Source organism: Ooceraea biroi, chromosome 9 (assembly GCF_003672135.1).
Source record: "Ooceraea biroi isolate clonal line C1 chromosome 9, Obir_v5.4, whole genome shotgun sequence".
NCBI classification, from domain to species: Eukaryota; Metazoa; Arthropoda; class Insecta; order Hymenoptera; family Formicidae; genus Ooceraea; species Ooceraea biroi.
Genome location: NC_039514.1, coordinates 339,300 through 358,427, shown reverse-complemented (window position 1 = coordinate 358,427; position 19,128 = coordinate 339,300). Strand labels below are relative to the sequence as shown.

At 34.4% G+C, this 19,128-nt stretch overlaps 3 protein-coding genes across 5 annotated transcripts; 1 reads left to right on the top strand and 2 right to left on the bottom strand.

The window, feature by feature from the left end:
- The first annotated feature begins 107 nt into the window (after positions 1-107).
- On the top strand, positions 108-6,527 carry LOC105276124 (ubiquitin conjugation factor E4 B). The gene is made up of 8 exons (XM_011333490.3): positions 108-837; positions 1,958-2,251; positions 2,362-2,793; positions 2,891-4,257; positions 4,341-4,488; positions 4,557-5,243; positions 5,316-5,637; positions 5,847-6,527. Exons 1-8 carry the CDS (start codon positions 814-816, stop codon positions 5,909-5,911), a joined length of 3,339 nt encoding a protein of 1,112 aa, XP_011331792.1. The 5' UTR covers positions 108-813; the 3' UTR covers positions 5,912-6,527.
- A 756-nt stretch (positions 6,528-7,283) lies between these two features.
- LOC105276123 (protein D7) lies at positions 7,284-9,341 on the bottom strand. Its single transcript, XM_011333489.3, has 3 exons — positions 8,998-9,341; positions 8,777-8,912; positions 7,284-8,584 (listed from the first exon to the last, which is right to left on the bottom strand). The coding sequence occupies exons 1-3, from the start codon at positions 9,094-9,096 to the stop codon at positions 8,229-8,231; spliced, it is 591 nt and encodes a 196-aa protein (XP_011331791.1). The 5' UTR covers positions 9,097-9,341; the 3' UTR covers positions 7,284-8,228.
- A 1,278-nt stretch (positions 9,342-10,619) lies between these two features.
- On the bottom strand, positions 10,620-19,022 carry LOC105276122. 3 transcript variants are annotated; one of them, XM_011333487.3, is made up of 3 exons: positions 18,596-19,022; positions 18,214-18,464; positions 10,620-18,037 (listed from the first exon to the last, which is right to left on the bottom strand). In XM_011333487.3, exons 2-3 carry the CDS (start codon positions 18,282-18,284, stop codon positions 10,996-10,998), a joined length of 7,113 nt encoding a protein of 2,370 aa, XP_011331789.2. In that variant the 5' UTR covers positions 18,285-18,464; positions 18,596-19,022; the 3' UTR covers positions 10,620-10,995. The 3 variants fall into 3 exon arrangements, with proteins under 3 accessions (XP_011331789.2, XP_011331788.2, XP_011331790.2); XM_011333486.3 differs by having other exon boundaries at positions 18,214-18,323; XM_011333488.3 differs by having other exon boundaries at positions 18,214-18,323; positions 18,880-19,022.
- Between the last annotated feature and the right edge of the window lie 106 nt (positions 19,023-19,128).

Genomic DNA, 19,128 nt, shown 5'->3' with positions numbered 1-19,128 from the left:
TACATCGTTACGCGCGCGGGAAAATTTGATTGGTCATCGATGTAGCAACGGCGAATGTGACAAATATTACACTTGCACGAAAAAATTCTTTTATATGAGATATAGTGTGGATAAAGTTGAAACTAATATTAAAATCATTATTATCAACGTTACTATAAAAGTTGCAAAAATCCTGTTGCGAATTATGGATCATTGGAGATGGATTGAAAATAGTTATTTTCCTCATTGGCTTATCGCATCGGAAATATAAGTGCACAGAATTAGATCGCGAGTTCTGTCGCGAAATGTAGGTCGTCTGAAATCTCTTTGTCACACTTGTTACACATCAAATTACACGCAGCGCTATTTGGCTCCGAACTCCGTCCTGAATTATAGATCGTCTAAAATGGGTTTGAGAGTTACTCCCATCGAAATGATAGAAAGAGAATGAGAGGGCGAGAGTGAAAGAAAGGAAGATGAGGCGGAGGGAGGGAGAAGGAAACAGTCTGTGAGAGAGAGAGAGAGGGGAACAACGTGAAGTAGAGAGCGCGTGCCGACGCGCTTGTTGGTTGCTCAGCTGTTTTGAAGAATCGACGACGCAGCGGAACTGGCCGTGACTCGGCGCGGACCACTGCATTCACGTCCAAACGCAAACAGATGTGGAGTGACTGTCCAAATTTCTGACACATCTCGGCCACACGGGCATTTTCGCGCGGCGAGGAACACGTCCCTTTCGCACATAAGCGCGCGACAGTGACGAGGTGCGAATCCTCGAGCCGAGGCCAAGCTGAGCTAGTTCTTAAAGGGAACAACGAACAGAATAAAGGGATCGCCATGAGCGAGCTGAGCCAGGAAGAAGTGAGTAGAATGTACACGCGCGACGTGTTTTCCTCGCGCTCGAGCTTTGCACGAGGACAAAGATGAAGACTCGGAGTAGCTCTCGGCAGGTCTCACTTCGATACCTTCTCTTTGTTCGTCGCGGTTTTCCTTCCCTTTACTCTCGAGTCAATCGAGTGCGTATTTGCTTCGTTCCGAGTGTAGACGGTGTAATGCGAACGGTGCAGCTAAAGGGCACAACGAGCCTTTGATTTGTTGTCATATAAAATACATTCCTCTTGATCGCGCTCCCACTACGATTTCTTCTTTCATCGTTCCAGCCTTCCCGAGCAAGTACTCGCCTTATTTCGAATGTCGATAGGAATAGCCTAACTCATAGCGCGAAATCGAAATCGAGAGAGACGGGACCCATTGTCCGCGCTCGTTTTCGAAAAATCCCCCCCCCCCTCCCGAGATCATCTTTCCAAAGAAAAATAATTTCTTCGCCACGAGTCCGAAAATGGAATAACCCACGCGCATGGTAGGCAGAGGAAAATAATTATATAATGGACGTGCGATTTAAATCATTCTTGTCCTTTGAGAAAAGGATACTTCATGTTCCTCTTGTGCATTTATACTAGTGCCAAATTGTTCAAATATTTTGTGGCTGCTATTCTCTGATAATTCTTCCAATTTCTGCAATCACATTTTCTATCAAACCTGATTTGTTTTCATGCAAAAATTAACTTCTTTGTCTGCTTTGTTTGTAGCAAAATTAATAATTTAATAAATTAATAATTTAATAATTAATAAATTAATAATTTTGAATGAATCTGCACTAACAAAATGAGTTTGTAACTTATTAATAAGTGTATGATTATTTTATTCTTTTTATTTTTGGAATAATAATGTAGCATTGGAAAAGTAAGAGTCGTCTCAAATTGCTTTGTTATTCAAAACGTCATGTAAACTATGCCCTTTGTTTTCTTGACTCTCATAAGTTGTCCATGCACCAATTGATAAAAATAGCTTGATAACAAAGACTTTCCTATCTGTAAGCATGTATCTTTAAGTGAAACTCTACTTTAAGCTTTAAGCATTATCATGATACAATTTTAGAAAGAATCTATAGCTTCAGTTCCTTTATTTTACTTTGTTTTAGATGAGGAAGAGGCGGTTAGCCCGTCTAGCAGGTTTGAATACTAATAATACAGCTGCTAGTTCGTCTACCACTACTGCTCCAATTTCTCCAAGTACTCCAGGACCATCAAAGGCATTTGCAGGATCAATGATATCGCCATCGATTCAGCAACAGTTACAGCGTGTTGATGTACCGATGGAAGTAGAAGAGAGTAGCGATAAGCAATGCAACAGTTCTGGGATAGATGTGGATTCCGGGATCGAAAATATGGAAGTTGATGAATCTGACAGGAAAGATTCAATACCGAGATCACGTGTAAGTTTTTATATTAAGGAAAAAAAGAAAAATGTGTGCAGGAATAAGTGGCAAACTGACCTATTTTTTATATGACTTCTCATCTGTTTTTATTTGTTTCAACATTTTAGACAACGAGTTCTAGCATAGAAGTCACAACAGATAACATACATGCTGTTATATCACGTGTCCTGTGCATATCATGGAAGAGTTCTGCGGAAGGCAGCTGCCGCATGTACCTGCCGCAAACAGCGGAATACACACAAAAGCAGAGGCAATTGGATTTTAGCGACATCATCAATCAGGCCTTGATGGAAGTTTTGTGCATGTTCTCGAGAGGGGAAGACCCTTTGAAAGATATTACGGTGGACATGTCGTCAGATCGTGAAGATAGTCCCAATAGCCAAACGAGTCCTTTGTTAAGTCCCGTCGTGACTCTCCCATCTTACCAGTTACCGGCCATGCCGTTGCCCATAGGCAACAAGTCGTCGCAACCGAAAAGCTTAACTTATTTATTAGACTGTTACTCGAGAATTGCAATCGAGGAAAGAAATCATCCGAAGGTACGTACATTGCACATTAAAATCGTAAAAAGTAGATGTATCGAATTTTTTATTGCATTGGCTAGCGAAATATAAAAATATATTCTTTTTCTCACAGCGATCTAGCATACCGCCCCTGTCCGACGTGTTGACGGTTTTGAGGATGCAGTGTGTTCAGTATTCCAGCCTCGTTTTACAAGGGCTGGTTGGCATTTGTGAGACTTCACTCGTACCCATGTGCACCACTCATCTTCTGTATCCGATATTATCACAAGGCTTACCACGGGGTTATCTCCACGAACTCGTGGCTAGGACACATACGAATCCAAGTGTATTTAACAAGATATTCAACCCAGTCCTCCAAGGCCTGTATCTCTCAATGCAGCAAGCAAGTTTGGTCGGCAATACGCATAGAAGACCGATCGAGGCACTGGAGGAGCTGATAGAGATCCGTTGTGGACCGAGCGGCAACATACGTCCGATTTGCCGTTTGATCACGAATCAAATTCAATTTTTGCCCGATGTTATGACGCCAGCTGCCGGTAGGGAGTTCACCAGGACCTCGTTCCTGGGGCCGTTTCTTTCGGTGTCGGTGTTCGCCGAGGAGCAGCCTAAAGTGGCGGAGAAGTTTTTCAGTGGCAATCCCCTCACGGACAAATCAGTGAATCTGACGTTGCAGCAAGAGTTGGAGAGCACCAGAACATCGTTACACAAGATGTTCCACGCGATACTCGCAAACAGCAATTGCCGTGACGTCACCCTGGCGTATCTGGCAGCGTTGCTGCGCCACAACGAGAAACGCGCGCAGATACAGACGGAGGAGTTCACGCTGGCCGGTGACGGATTCATGTTGAATCTGCTGTCGGTCCTTCAGATGCTTTCTGTAAAAATCAAGTTGGAGACCGTGGATCCTCTGTATCCGTTTCATCCCTCCAGTTTCATCGAGATCAAGAACGACACAAGACTGAAACTCACGTCGCAAGAGGTTGCGGATTGGCAGAAGCATTTGGAGAAGACACATAAGTGGACGGAGGCGAAATTCCCAACTCAATGTTGGTTCCTCACGCTGCACTGTCACCACATCGCGCTGCTACCGGCGCTGCAGAAGTATCAGAGGAAGCTGCGGGCGTTGCGCGACTTACAAAAGATGCTCGACGAGCTGCAAGCCACGGAACCTCAGTGGAAGGACAGTCCCTTCGCGGAACACAATAAGGACCTGATCAAGCAATGGAAACAGCAGTTGAAGCGATTGGTCAAGTCTAAATCGTGCGCGGACGCAGGTTTGATAGATCCCGTCCTGTTGAGAAGATGCTTACACTTTTATATATCCGTGGCGGAAGTTCTGCTAAGTCTTTTGACGCAAACTACCCCGGGCCCCGGTCTTCTTCCCGAACTTCCGCTATCTCAAGAAGTTACGTGCAAATTTACTGCACTACCGGAATGGTACGTGGAGGATATAGCAGAATTCTTGTTGTTCACGCTGCAGTAAGTTCTCACCGTGTCCGTAACTTCCGCATATCGCTGAAATATAACTTATTGATCTTCTTCTCGCGTTTGTTTTGTCGCAGATTTTGTCCAGGAGTAGTGGCAAACAATATGGACAACTCGCTTATCACTTGGTTACTGGTTGTCGTGTGTACGCCGCATTGTATACGAAATCCGTATTTGATCGCGAAAATTATCGAAGTTCTCTTTGTGATAAATCCTAGTGTTCAGGTAAGTTGATGCGTAAAAAAAGAGGGATTTAAATATACGCTATACCGATAACTTGATGTTGCTCGCAGGGGAGAACAGAGACTCTTCATGATAAAGTTATGGCACATCCCATATCGAAGACACTTCTGGCGTCATATCTGATGAAATTTTATACCGACGTCGAGACTACTGGCTCCAGCTCCGAATTTTACGACAAGTTCTCAATACGTTATCACATAAGTCTGATCCTGAAGTCAATGTGGGACAGCCCGATACATCGCGCATCCATCGTCAATGAGAGCAATAACGGCAAGCAATTCGTCAAGTTCGTTAACATGCTAATGAACGACACCACCTTCCTGCTCGACGAGAGCTTGGAATCCCTAAAACGTATACACGAGGTTCAAGAACTCATGTCGGACACTAGTGCGTGGGCCGCGCTCGCCCAGGAGCAACAGCAGTCGCGAACGAGGCAGTTGGCGGCAGATGAGAGACAAGCCAGGTCCTATCTTACACTAGCCAAGGAAACGGTTGCCATGTTTCACTATTTGACGGTCGACATTAAAGAGCCGTTTCTACGGCCGGAACTGGTCGGGCGATTGTGTGCCATGCTAAATTTCAATTTGCAACAGTTGTGCGGACCTAAGTGCAAAAATCTGAGAGTGCGGAAACCGCAGAAGTACGGATGGCAACCAAGGACGTTACTCAGTCAATTGGTTGACATATACTTGCATCTTGACTGTGATAATTTCGCGGCCGCTTTGGCCAGTGATGAAGTGAGCGTCTCAATTTAATCGTATCACTCATTCACTCTGCGTACGTTAATCCCAAAAAATTCATCTTTCCAGCGCTCGTTCTGTAAAGAGTTGTTCACCGACGCTGCGAGCAGACTAGAGCGGTCTGCGATCAAGACTACCACGGAAATCGAGAGGTTCATTGCCCTTGCAGAGCGTGCAGCTATAATTGCGAGGGACAACCGCGCACGAGATGCGGACTACGGTGACGCCCCTGAGGAATTCCGCGATCCATTGATGGACACTCTTATGGAGGACCCGGTCAAACTACCATCTGGTATCGTTATGGACAAAGCAGTTATCATTAGGCACTTACTCAATAGTGCTACGGATCCTTTCAGTCGGCAGCCACTCAGCGAAGACATGCTCACTCCAAGTGAGTGCACCATGTTTCTTTGATTTTATTTATTTGGACAAATAACAAGAAATTTTGTAGTCAATGCCCATCAGAAAAAGATTTTGTGTGAAATACAGGTTTTCCTGATTTAAAGTATCTTTTATCTCAACATTACGTATTTTATTCCGAAATTTCTGAGGCTTGTCTTAAGATATATATTAAACTAATAACTATTTTCGGTATTACAGTGCTCGACTTGAAAGAAAGGATATCTGTGTGGAAACAACAGAAGAAGAAATCGACAAATATATAAACGGTGCTAATGTGACGAGATTACGCGAGTAAAGAGAAGAGTAAAAAAAAAGAGCGATGCAGAAAAAGAGAAAGACGAGCATTAGAGAATCTGACATAATATTGTCGATATTGCACGATATTGATCGATTTCGAAGAACCGATCGCCCAACAGGTATTTTGATCTAGTGCAGCCAGAAAGTATAGTGCAATGATCTCGCTGTTGTGCAACAATTGCGCTCAATAAATTTACAGTTTTTATACAATAAAACATTAACAGACTGCAGCTAGAGAACTGCCAACATTGCTCCAATACTTTAGAAACTTGTAAATAATTGCTGACTATGACGTCAGTATCCAAAATTATATTATTCACAAATAAGCTCTTTTTATGTCCTTCGATATGTGTGGTGGCGGATATAGAACGATATTCCGCGGAAATATTATGTTAAATAGCATAACTAGTAATATTAAATGACTACTATATACTTCCACGAACTCGACATTTAAAAATAAAGCGACATTGACGTAAAATCTGTGCATAATATTTATAATTTGTAATGTTTCACTTAACGATTAATTATCGCAAAATTGATATCAGTTTTTCTCCTTACATTTATTTACAAAACAAAAAAAAACTAAGAAATCTGTACATTCTCGACTCTATGCAATAGTACAGATTAAATAACAAGTTTATTGGCCTTTCTATGGCAAAGGAAATAATTGTTCATATAACTTTTTACGGATAAGTGCTGTATATCAGATGTACATTATCTATATTATCTTCTGAAAACATATTAAGTTTGCTATCTTATTTGCTTTTGATATATGGCAAATATTCTGCCATTTTACTTTGAATATAATCTAATAAGAATCGAGTATCTTCAATTACTTCTATGGCCTAGTTGTTTTCTTCTCATCATAATTTTATATATGCAAAAACGTATTTTCATTTGCTGATTTATATATATTAGCCAAATTATTCATATGTATATATATTACACGTCTGCACTTTCTCAAATGCGATATACACAGGCATGCACGTATATATATATATATTTTTTTCTCTTATATATAGATAAAAAATATCAAGTTCTCTTTATATATTATTCATTAATTATTTCATCAGTTATTTTGCATTACAGATGAGTATGACATTCCAAAAAGATGTGCATAAAAATTGTAGTGTTTTAAGTATGCTGCATTAAATTCTAAATATTTTCATTAGAAAGTTTTTATATTATGTTGGCACATGATATATGCAGTTCTTTGTTCTGAAAGTAGAAATTGCATTTATCTAGGATTGTTCACCTTCATTGAGGATTATAATTCATTTTGTCCGAACAATACTGCAAGTTCTATTTTCATATAATCAAAATATCGTTCTTTTATTAACTGTAAAAATAAGCTTTGTATTTCACAATTCATATACACACACATATATATATAAGTATCGTAATGTATATATTACGATATTATATAAATTTATTATATACGCAGTTTGAATCATTTATAGTTCTTATCGATAATATCTCATTCACATGTCAAATATGCAACATACAAAAATTCGGTATTACATATGATTTGAACACTAAAATACTTTAGTCTTTAATTCCTAGGAAATTGGATTTAATATGATTATTGTTCAATGATAATACTAATGTATATGTATATATCATTTGTATACTTTCGTTATACTTTCGTGCAATATATCACAGTTCAGAAAAATAGAAGAAGACTTAACAAAATTCAGGAAACTTTAATATTGTATATAAAATTATATTAGATAGTAATCTTTTTGGTATACTTTACGAAATTATTGGAGTAAAAATAAAAATTGAATGGCATGTTGGAGTATTTATTAATGTATTAATAAAAATAAAGAATACACTATTTGTACATAGATTCAGAAATAAATTTATCCGCTCCGACAGACATTTAACATGTCTCCTATATATACATCAATGTAAAACCTCTCTCTATTCATCGGATATTTACTTAATAAAGAAATAATACTTGTAAATATTACAATTGATGTAAAGGATAGAAATAAACAAAATTTATGTGAAGCAAAACGTTTCAGATGAAGAACAAAAAAAATTGTTACTATTAATATACATATATATAAAACCCAATAAACTCATAATAATATAATAATAATAGTAATAATAAATCATTTATGCTATGCTAGTGTATAATTCACGAATACAATTGAAAGAAAAAGTGAAATCTTAATTTTGTCATGTCAAAAATTAAAATACATTTTTTATAAGATACTGTGTATCCTACTATTTCTTAACTTCTTAATCAACCACATATGTTAAATAGGATACCACGATCTAAATTTTTCTGCCTCTCAAACCCACTCTATTGTGATACTTAATAGTGTTTGCTATCACTCTACCTCGACCAACAGCCATTGAATTAACCATTGGTTCCGCATCGCTTTCAGTATCAAAATATTGATTGTAATTAGATCTTATGGTACCTCGTCCAATACCACCCATTGCACTGACTTGGGATTCCAGATCGTCAGTGTCAGATCCATTGATTTGATTCACTGGCTCCGAATGTCTGAACGAATTTCTAAGTGATTTTGCCACTACGTCTTCTACATCACTATACCAATGATCTTTGCGATCAATCTCACTCACAGAATCAGATTCTACTGATGTCACTGCATCAGCACTTGATGCTGTAAATTATAATATTAAATCATTATATTATATCATTCTATCGTATTTAGAAGTGCCTTTATATTGAAATTATTGTTTTCATATGTAAAAAGTAATTTTTCTTATACATGAAAAATATTGTTACACATGATTGTCATTAAAAATTCTCATTCGTTATTGTCATTTAATTCTCGAAAAGCTTTCACACTTACATTCAGTACATCGCAGGTAACTACCCTCAAGAACTTTTCTCACAGGGCATGTATTAATATGCTCCACAATCTTGTCTTTGCCGATTCGGTGGGTTGCATCGTATGGACAGATGACTTTATAATCTGGCGGGTAATTCTATAAAACATTTTTAACATGTGCATATATACGAAACTATGGTTTTTCAAGTAAAATATGAATATATAATCTGTGAAGTTGTTACTTTTTCGCATTTTACAAGATGCCGCTGAAATCTCGTTCTGGATATTGCATGTCCATTGTTGAAAGGACATCGGAGTACGTCATTGTTCTCGTGAGACATGTTTGATGTATACTTATAATACTTGATTGTATAAATGAAATAAAAAATATTCTGTATTGAATCCCTGGTTTTTGTTCTATTGTCTCTTTCCGAAAATGTATACGATCACGTGCAATATGTAGATCTGTTACCACTTTTCAGTTTGTTTCTCAATCACGTCACTGAAGAAATAGTACTCGTGATCGCTGAACCTATTCGCTCGTACGTAGGTTCGTTCTTGACTGCACTCAACTGTACTTACACTAAAGTTCGATATACAGAAAATAAATCTATAGGTCTGTTCTTTTTAGCTGCACTGCTGAACTGGTGCATAAGTTAGAGTGAGAAAAAATATACTTGTCTCACTTTAACGTATTGCACTAGTTCAGCAGTGCAGCTAAAAAGAACAGACCTTATTATAACAATACATAAAACTTTCGCGCGTATTTAGGACACCCGCCATTTATACAGATTTTTCAGCGCGAAGTTTGAAAAACATCAGTATAATTCGAATAATACATGACTAACAATGAATAAAAATGTCATAAATTAAATATATAAGAAATTGTGTAACGTTTCATCTGAAAATAAACTATCTTAATAGTTAATTAAAATAACTGAAAGCTCTGGGATAATTGAAAATTTTTAATATTATAGATGAATTTTAATTGCACTGAAAATAACTGTAGATCAACTATAGATTTGACTAGGGTTGTGTTACAGATTTCAAAATGATGTCTATATTTTACATAGAATTGTTTACACATTGTCTACATACTTACATATGATGTTTAAACAAACATTTTTCATCTAACCTACGAACTATGTATAATCTATTAAATTGACCTATTTTGAAATTTATTTGGCACTAAAACTTAAATTTTAGAAGATACAAAAGGTATAATAACTAAATTTTTTTCACTATTTATTACAATTATTTACATTATTATAAATATATAATTAAAAATAATTTTTTTATTTACATTGCTAAAACAAATATAATAAACATACAATTACTTTATCAATAAAATACATTTGTTAATATATTTACTTTGTTACAACTCTCCTTGCTCATATTTATAACCATACAAACAATTTATTTTATAGGAATAATCGGCAATTTGTATGTATTTTAATTAAACATTAACTATAATTAATATAAATTAATTTACATTTAAGTATATCTTTTTTTATTTCATAAAAAAATCACAGAGTAATAAATTATAACTCATATAATCCTAAATATTCAACATTTTTATTCAATTTGTTTTTAACAAAATAAAAAAATTCTATTTGTCTTCCAAAAATAAATTGTCAGTAAATAATACATAAAGATAACTTAGCTAAGTAAAATATATGAAATTCAAACTTACATAAATATTATAAAAATAACAACAACTATAAAAAAGCTATATAAAAGCTGTATAAAAACAGATAGCTATATAAAAGTAGATATAAAAAAACTCACTCTATAAAAATTCTGGCCTTTCAAAATATTTGAAAATATGTCTTCACTTTTTTACAGATAGTCCAAATACTAAAAATTATCTTACACATATGCACACTTTGAATTTTATTTTCCAATCACTAGTCCAAGTTGTATAACACACTTAGTCATATTGCTAATTAATTGTCATTAGGATCTAACTCCTATCTAGATGACTAGACCTTTCTACAAACATATGAAGAAGGAAACATAATAAGAATTTCAGTGTAAGTGATATATACTGAAATATGTTTTAAGAAGTGACTCAGTTTTAGTTTAAAATATTGAGAACTTGTACATTAAAAGAAGTTGATATTATTTTTCTAATTCACAGTTATTGTTAACATTAATGTAAATATAGTATTAACTTAGGCTCTATATAAATATATACTTCCATGTCGTTTAAAGTTTTAAATCTTTGACTCAGTCTTCTATTAATGTAGCGATGTTCTTCCATCAATATCTTTATCATTAGGACTAGCTCCATCTTTTAATAGACGTTGGACATTTTGTATATCACCATTACTAGCAGCAATATTAATGTCTTTTTGCAGATATCGGGAAATCTCGTCTAATTTTCTGCCCTCATATTTCAATATCAAAGTAATCATACTTATCTTCTTTAAAATATCCAAAACATTAGGATGATTTGGTCCAAAAACAACTTCCATTTGATCAAAACAGATTTTATAAGCTTTCAGTGCAGTAACCCATTTGCTTTGAGCGAAAAATACATTTGCCATCCCATATTGAGTATTTAAGGTATCGAAATGATTTGGTCCCAAAACATTTTTTTGAATATTTAAAACCTCTTGGTGAGCTTTCAAGGCTTCATTATATTTTTTTTGACTGAATAGTACTTCGGCAATGTTATATAATGTTCTCAAGGTGTCAGGATGATCAATACCAAAACTCACCTTCTTCTTTTCGAAAACTTCTTTATAAATTTCCAATGCCTCCGCGTATTTACCCTGATTAGACAGTACCATTCCTATATTATTTTGAGCACGCACAGCGTTTTCCGTATCTGACATGTTTTTTCGTTTTTCAAAAACTATGCTATTCATATTTAAGGCTTCTTCGTATTTTCCTTGTGCATCCAATACTAGTGCCATATGAAACTGAGTATCTAAAGTATCTGAGTGATCTGAACCTAATATTTCTTTTTGTTTCGGATAGACTACTTGATAAATATTGAAAGCTTCCTCATTTTTTCCTAGTCTATGTAGCACTAAAGCAATTGTACTTCTTGTGTTTAAAGTGTTCTTGTCATTTAAACCCAGCACTTCTTTTCGTTTCTGAAAAATTTCCTCAAGTGTATTCAAGGCTTCTTGGAAAAATCCTTGTACGTATAATATATTAGCTATATATGCCTGAATATCTAAAGTGCCAGGATTATCTGGTCCTAATATTTCTTTCCTCTTTTCAAATGCACTTTCGAAAATATTTAAGGCTTCTTGATACTTCCTCTGATTCGAAAGCGCTACAGCCTTAGCAATTTGAAAGGATATGTCACCTTGTGATATCTCTTTCAATTGTTTGACCTTTGAAAAGTTACTATGTACTGCAACTACTACTAGCGTTTTGTTTTCTTCATTACAGGCACCCATGATTGCTCTTATTGTATTAACATCTTTTATTCTATTAAGATCATTAATAACTTCAGACTTGCCATTTTTAACGTTTTTAAATGATTTACTCACTAATTTAAATAAGTTAATTATATTTTTATTTACAGTAAAATCTGATGGCGTTTTATTATCATTAGAGACTGCATTATACACTGCACCATTAGATAATAAGGCTTTCACAACTTTTAAGTGAGAGAACTGTGCAGCATAATGTAGAGGAGTAAATCCTTTATTATCAACAGCATTGGAATTAGCTCTATTTTGTAATAGGACATAGACAATTTCGTCATATCCTTCCCATGCAGCATAATGCAGTGGTGTTCCACCATAAACATTTTTGGCATTAACAAACGCTCCCATTTTAATGTAACTCTCAACTTCTGACAATTTATTTTGTTTTATAGCCTTAAATAAGTTTTTAATTGATGCTAATAAATTGATAACGTTTTCGTCACGAGACATTACTAATGGTTTTTTATGAGACTTGTCAACAAGATTATAAACTGCTCCATTTTTTAGTAAAATTTCAATCACGTTTTTATAGCCAAAACTAGCAGCAATATGCATAGGACTTACACCATTTTTATCTTGAGCATTAACATCAATACCTTGCGATATTAAATATTCAACAACTGCTAAATGACCTCTCGTGGTAGCATAGTGCAGTAATGTCTGATTATTTGTACCAAGGTCGTTAATATTTAATCCCTTACTAAGGAAAAACTCTATAGTATCTTTATGACCTTCTGTAGCTGCAATTTGCATAGGCGTATAGCCAAAAGAAGTTTTATCATTAATATCAAATCCTTTATCTACTAGATATCTTACCATTTCTAGATTACTTTTGTGGGAAGCAATGTGCAATATTGTCCAAATACCATTACCCTTCATATCTATTGTTTCGTATTGAAGTAACGTTTTAACCACTTCTAAATGACCATATGCCACTGCTAATTCTAACGATGTTCTATTCTTATTATCTTTAATATTAATATTTAATGTACTACTTAGTAAGACTTTTACAACATTACTGTGACCATTTACGGCTGCTGCATGTAATGGTGTTGCTCCTCCGTTAGACTGAATGCTGACGTTAGCTCCACGTGCTATTAAAATCTCAACAACGTCCTTATGACCATTGTATGCTGCAAGATTTAATGGTGTCATACCTTTAATATTTCTGGCATTAATGTCAATTTTTCTTGTTATCAAGATGTTTACTATCTCCTTATGACCTTTTATGGCAGCTAGATGTAGTGGAGTGAAGTTTTCAGAATTTTTTACGTCAACATGGGCTGCATATTTTAACAAAATTTCTACAATATCTTTATAGCCAAGAGACACTGCTAGCAATAAAGGTTTACTATCTTCTATGTCAGCTTTATTTGCTAGAAGAAGTTCTACGATTTCCTTCTTATTAAGTGTAACTGCAGAAAACAATGGTGTCGAATCGTCGCAGGTATGGTTAATATTAGCCCCGTATGCTATCAAAATCTTAACGACTTCTTTATGACCTGCTTTCACAGCCATATGTAATGGTGTACTGTCTGCACTAGCTTTTGCATCGACTTCGGCTTTATTTCTTAATAGGAGATCAACAATATTTATGTTGCCTTCTAGGGCAGCTAAATATAACGGCGTAGTACCATCTTTTGCACTAGCATTGACTTCAGCATCATTGTCTATTAAAACAGTAATAGCATCTATATGGTTACATTGAGCAGCTATATGCAATGCTGTGTTGCCGTCATTTGTTCTAGCATTTACTTCAGCTTTCTCTTTTATTAGAAGATCAATAACATTTATGCTACCATTTATCGCAGCTTCATGTAAGGGTGTTTTACCGTGTTTGTCTTTATCATTAATTCGGGCTTTATATTTTATCAGAAGATCAGTAATATTTTGATAGCCTTTTCTAGCCGCTATATGTAGTGGTGTTAAATTAATATCAGTTTTAGCATTTACTTCTGCTCCATTTTCCAATAAAAATTCAACAACTATCTCGTGACCACTCTTTACTGCATAGTGTAATGGTGTCCAATAATAAATTTTAGTTTTAGCGTTAATGTCAACACCATGTTTCAGCAGAATATTTACTATTTCCAAGCCATTCTGTACTGCCAAATGTAGTGGAGTTAGACCTTGAAAAGTGTTAATATTAGGGTCAGCTTTATATTCCAGTAAAGTCTTAACGATTCCCTCGTGCCCATATTTTGCCGCATAGTGTAAAGCTGCATTCTTATAGATTTTGTCAATAGCATTAACATTAGCTCCATGTTTCAATAGAGTTCTAGCTATCTTCTCATGACCAATTTCTACTGCACAATGTAATGGTGTACAACCCATGATAAGTTCAGCGTTAACATCAGCTCCCTTCAGAATTAAAGTGTTCACTATTTCCAGATGGCCATTGAGAGCTGCTCCATGTATTGGTGTCCAATCTTTATCATTTCTAGCGTTAATATCTGCTCCATATTCAAGTAAGAAATTAACTAAGTCCAAGTGACCCATTTCTGCAGCTTTATGCAATGGAGTAAATCCACCACTAGACTCATTAATGTCAACATTTTTATCTTTTGCTAGTATAATCTTAGCAATGTCAATATGATTGTTTCTTATTGCATAATGTAAAGATGAAAGACCGATTACATCTTGGGTAACAGTATTAGCTTTATTTTCTAATAGAATCTCGACAGTATCCTTGTGACCATTTTGAGCTGCAATGTGTAGTGGTGTTTTGCCGTTATTATCTGGATCATCAACATATAAACCTGCTTCTTTTACGAAAAAGTTCACAATATTTTTCCTTCCATGTGCAGCAGCAACGTGCAGTGGACTTTGGCCTTTAATATCTTTAATATCCTTAATATCATTAATAACCTTAACATTAAGCAAATTTTGATCAAGGATGAATTTTATAACTTCAAGACTAGGTCCCTTAGCAGCAAAATGCAATGTGGACCATAAGTGAATATTTCTAGCATTGATATCTGCTCCTTTTCTGAGGCAATCTTTTAAACTTTCGAAATTTCCTTCCTGCAAAGCATCGAACATTGTTTCCTGATTAGTAATGGTAACTAAGCCTTGATCGTATTTCTCTCTCAATTTGGAAGAATCATCACTTACTAATTTGCCAATTTTTTTGTTACTTCTCATTATGTTTTCTTCAATAAGTTTTTTAGCGTTTAAAATAACTGTTGTTGAAGGATCAGATAATAATATATCAACTAATGCATTATCATGTGCTAAATGATTACGTAAACATCTTCCATTTAATAAAGGAGTACTTTCATATAAAACTAGTAGATTATTTTCTAGTAGGTCAAAATTCTTTGAGCTACCCAAAATTGACATTATATCCAAAACAAGCATTTCTACTACTGCTTGTAACTTTTTATTATTCTTATAACAAGGGAATGTTTCAGTTAATTGGCCACTTAATACATTATCGCTTAAAATATTTTTCAATTCAGATAGTTTTAGTGCAAGTTGGTTATCATATGTTTTTTCTGTATCGTAAGTTTTTTTTTGTTTATGCAAAGGACTAAAAGAACGTTTTTTATACAACTCGCTTCTTAATTTTTTAATCCATCCGATGTCGTCTATTGCAAATTCAACAAGAACAACAATTTCATATATTAATCTGTACAGTTCATCAAGGTTGTCACATTGTATTCTCGACTCAACACTATACAAAATTTTCGTTACCAACATAATAATATCTTTAAGATTATAAGAATCTTTTAGAGCTGTCTGCTCTAATATTATATTAGCACAGAATTTTACGTCCCTAACAATATTGTGGTTAATCACTCTGTCACTCAATAAAGTACATAAATTCCTTAATGCTAGAAATCCCATAATGTAATTTACTAATTGGATATCTGCTGAATTAATTATATTATTAATGTTATTGAACAACTCCTGTTCAGAATTTGTCTTATCAGTTATATTATCCCTTAATTCTTTAATGAGATTTTCAAGCTTCTCGCCTTCTATCGTTTTAAAATCTTTCGAAATTATTTCATCCAATGCAATAGTATGAAGCATTTCTACAAGCTCTTTTATTTCATCAAAATTGTCAGTACTGATAATATTTTTTAAAAGTATTGTAATTACTTTGATTTTGTTGTTGTAAAAAATATTAGTAATTATATTATTAACTTTCTTAATATCGTTTTGAACACCAATAAAAAAATTAACATCTTTATTATCCTCAATCTTCATTCTATTAAAGAGTGACTCAGCATGTGATAACGAATTACGTAAATCCATAATTATTTTTCTTGTATTTTTCGGTAATGATAGCAGCAAAAGCTCACTTGTAGTATTAGATAACTTAGGAGACTCTAAGGTGTTTTTTAAATGTTCACCAATAACTTGTAAGGTCCTTGTAATAATTAACTGGCCTTTCTTTTCTTTAGAATCAGCTAATAGTGCCAATTTTATATAATCATTTATTTTCTTTAAAGACTGAATATCCCTAATTCGTTGATAATCATTATACAACTCTTCAAATTGAGAGGAATTGCTAATAATCTGTGCAATAACTTGCTCACGTGTTAACTTTCGACGAACAGCATCTTTGTTAGTGTTTACATCTTCTATAATATCTTTTTCGTCTTTAAGTTTCTCTGCAAAATTTTCTAAATGATTTAATATTTTGCTTTTATTCAATATAGAACGATAAAATAGATTGATCTCTTGTTGCTTTACGTAAGAAGAAACAAAACTGACTAAACAGAATTCTATTTCTTCCCAAGGTAATCTATCATAAGTTGATTTTAACTGCCGTTTTAATATATGAATATTTTGTGCAATAAACTTTGCTATGAACAAAAATCTTTGATCTACTTTTTCCGTGTTTCTCTTGTAATCGCTCGTTAGTAAGTTAATGTTTTCAAGTATTAATTTAACCCGTTCTTCGGTTTTAGTTTTTTCATTATTACGATCCCCTTTGAAACTTTGGTCCTGTCTTGAAGTATTAGAGAAGAAACGGAGATCTATTAACTTATTTTCAACAAAAACTTCCATTTTGTCCGACAAGGATACATTCTTTAACTTCAATTCTTCATACGCTTTTGAAAGAATTTCATCCAATTCTTCCAAATGATCAGCGAAATAATTACCCGGCCAGTTATTGATAAGTGTATTAAGAAGCTCAATCATACTTGAATGTATAGCATAATAAAACGCATTATGACATTCTTCATCTTTATCATTGACATCAATAGGTAAATTATTTAAGAGTGTATTATTACTATCAAATAGGTAGTTTAGAACTTCTACCTTGTTGTGCTTGCAAGCCAAGATAACTAAATTGGTATTTTTAATGGGATTATTAGCATGATCATAATAATTTCTTAAAGTTATTGGATTTTCTGCTTCATTCATATAATCAATTACATCCTTTAAGTTTTTTAAGATAGTAATATTACCATTTGATACTGCTGCTTTTAGTTCAGTTAAAATCAGAAGATAAAGCTCTTCGGATTTTGCTTTTTCATAGTAAAGTCTTTTATACTCATTTATAAACTCTTCTTTTGATTTGTATAGACGTGATAAAAATTGTTTGATTTCTTGAAAAGAACTAGTCTGTAGCAGAGATATATGCACAAACCCCTCCAAGTTTGCGTCACTATGTCTATGATGTTTATACTCGTCTTTGTGCCTGTCTTTGCGTTCATGCTGATGCGATTTGCTTTCTTTCTCATCCCTGTGACTTCTTCTATTACTATGTTTCTTTCTTTGATGAGATGAGCTTGATTTATTATGGCGAACAATCGCTTGTGGTGGTTTAATATCCAAGGAATCAGCAGTGTCTCCACCCTCTTCTTCTGAAATGCTGAAAATATAACATTTCTCCTATTAAAACAATTTCATCAACTATAAAAGAACTTATAGAAAATAAAAATCTTATAAATATTTTCATTGCAAACAAATTGCAAATAATTATTGGTATCACTATTACATGCTCTATGCATTAAGTTGCATCAAGTTATAATATGTTATGTGCAATACCTGTAATTACAAATGTCCTTGGATGGTTTCTTTTTAGTTTCTTCATCCTTGCTTTGATTGCGGATGTCCATGTCCAACTTTCTTTTGTTTTGCTTTTATGATTACTCTTCCTTTAATGGAACATGAGTGTTTTATTTAAGTAAAAAGTAACAAGTGGAAATTTTATCGCTGTCGATAAAATTAGCGCTCGTATTCACAGAAGTCTATCTAGTAAACTTTTGTAATAATAGCAGCCCTCTGTTATACAAAATCTATAGTAATGGGTGTTTAAATTCAATATCAATATTTCTATTTTTAACTACTTCTTATACAAAGCTATGTCCATATTTTAACGCCATAGAAGTATTAACAAAAACGGTAATTAAAAAAATGAAATACGTACATGCAGTCAACGAAGTTGGAATGTACAAAAGATTATTGAAATTATTACAAAGGAGACCGTGTATTTGTCGTGATGATTTAGGCCCGTTTAAAGCATTCGATAGCACTGAGTTTCGAAATCCATATACAGACTTTCAAAAGAAGCAATGCGATTCGTTAGATTGAGTGCCAGAGACACAGTAGGTTCAAATGCTTATTGATTATGTCAAATCACACTCTACACAAAAACTGAATTTTGATTTAATACTGATTAATTAAGAACTCATATCAATTAAGCACTCGTACTTTCGTTCATAACAGTATTTTTTTGGTTTGTGCTCCAGGCACGCGTCTTCAACCTGCCTGCAGGCTTTAGGTTATTTCACACAGTATCTTCCAATCTTCACGTACATATGTACATCATTTTTAGTTCACCTGTTTAACTAGGTAAAGTAAGCGGCGCTGCAAACACAACGAAAAACCTAATAGCCACTGCACACTGGACGCGATGAGCGACATCCAATGAGAGCTCTGCTATAGATGGAGACGTTTAGA

What these genes read in the sequence shown, in the direction of transcription:
- LOC105276124 (XM_011333490.3), top strand. Translation starts at nt 814, where the DNA reads ATGAGCGAGCTGAGCCAGGAAGAA. An exon ending in AGGAAAGAAATCATCCGAAG is followed by an intron (nt 2,794 to 2,890) that starts GTACGTACATTG and finishes TTTTTCTCACAG; the next exon opens with CGATCTAGCATACCGCCCCT. An exon ending in TGATAAATCCTAGTGTTCAG is followed by an intron (nt 4,489 to 4,556) that starts GTAAGTTGATGC and finishes TGTTGCTCGCAG; the next exon opens with GGGAGAACAGAGACTCTTCA.
- LOC105276123 (XM_011333489.3), bottom strand. Translation starts at nt 9,096, where the DNA reads ATGTCTCACGAGAACAATGACGTACTCCGATGTCCTTTCAACAATGGA. An exon ending in ATCTTGTAAAATGCGAAAAA is followed by an intron (nt 8,913 to 8,997) that starts GTAACAACTTCA and finishes AATGTTTTATAG; the next exon opens with AATTACCCGCCAGATTATAA. An exon ending in TTACCTGCGATGTACTGAAT is followed by an intron (nt 8,585 to 8,776) that starts GTAAGTGTGAAA and finishes TATAATTTACAG; the next exon opens with CATCAAGTGCTGATGCAGTG.
- LOC105276122 (XM_011333487.3), bottom strand. Translation starts at nt 18,284, where the DNA reads ATGGACATCCGCAATCAAAGCAAGGATGAAGAAACTAAAAAGAAACCA. An exon ending in AAGGACATTTGTAATTACAG is followed by an intron (nt 18,038 to 18,213) that starts GTATTGCACATA and finishes TTATATTTTCAG; the next exon opens with CATTTCAGAAGAAGAGGGTG.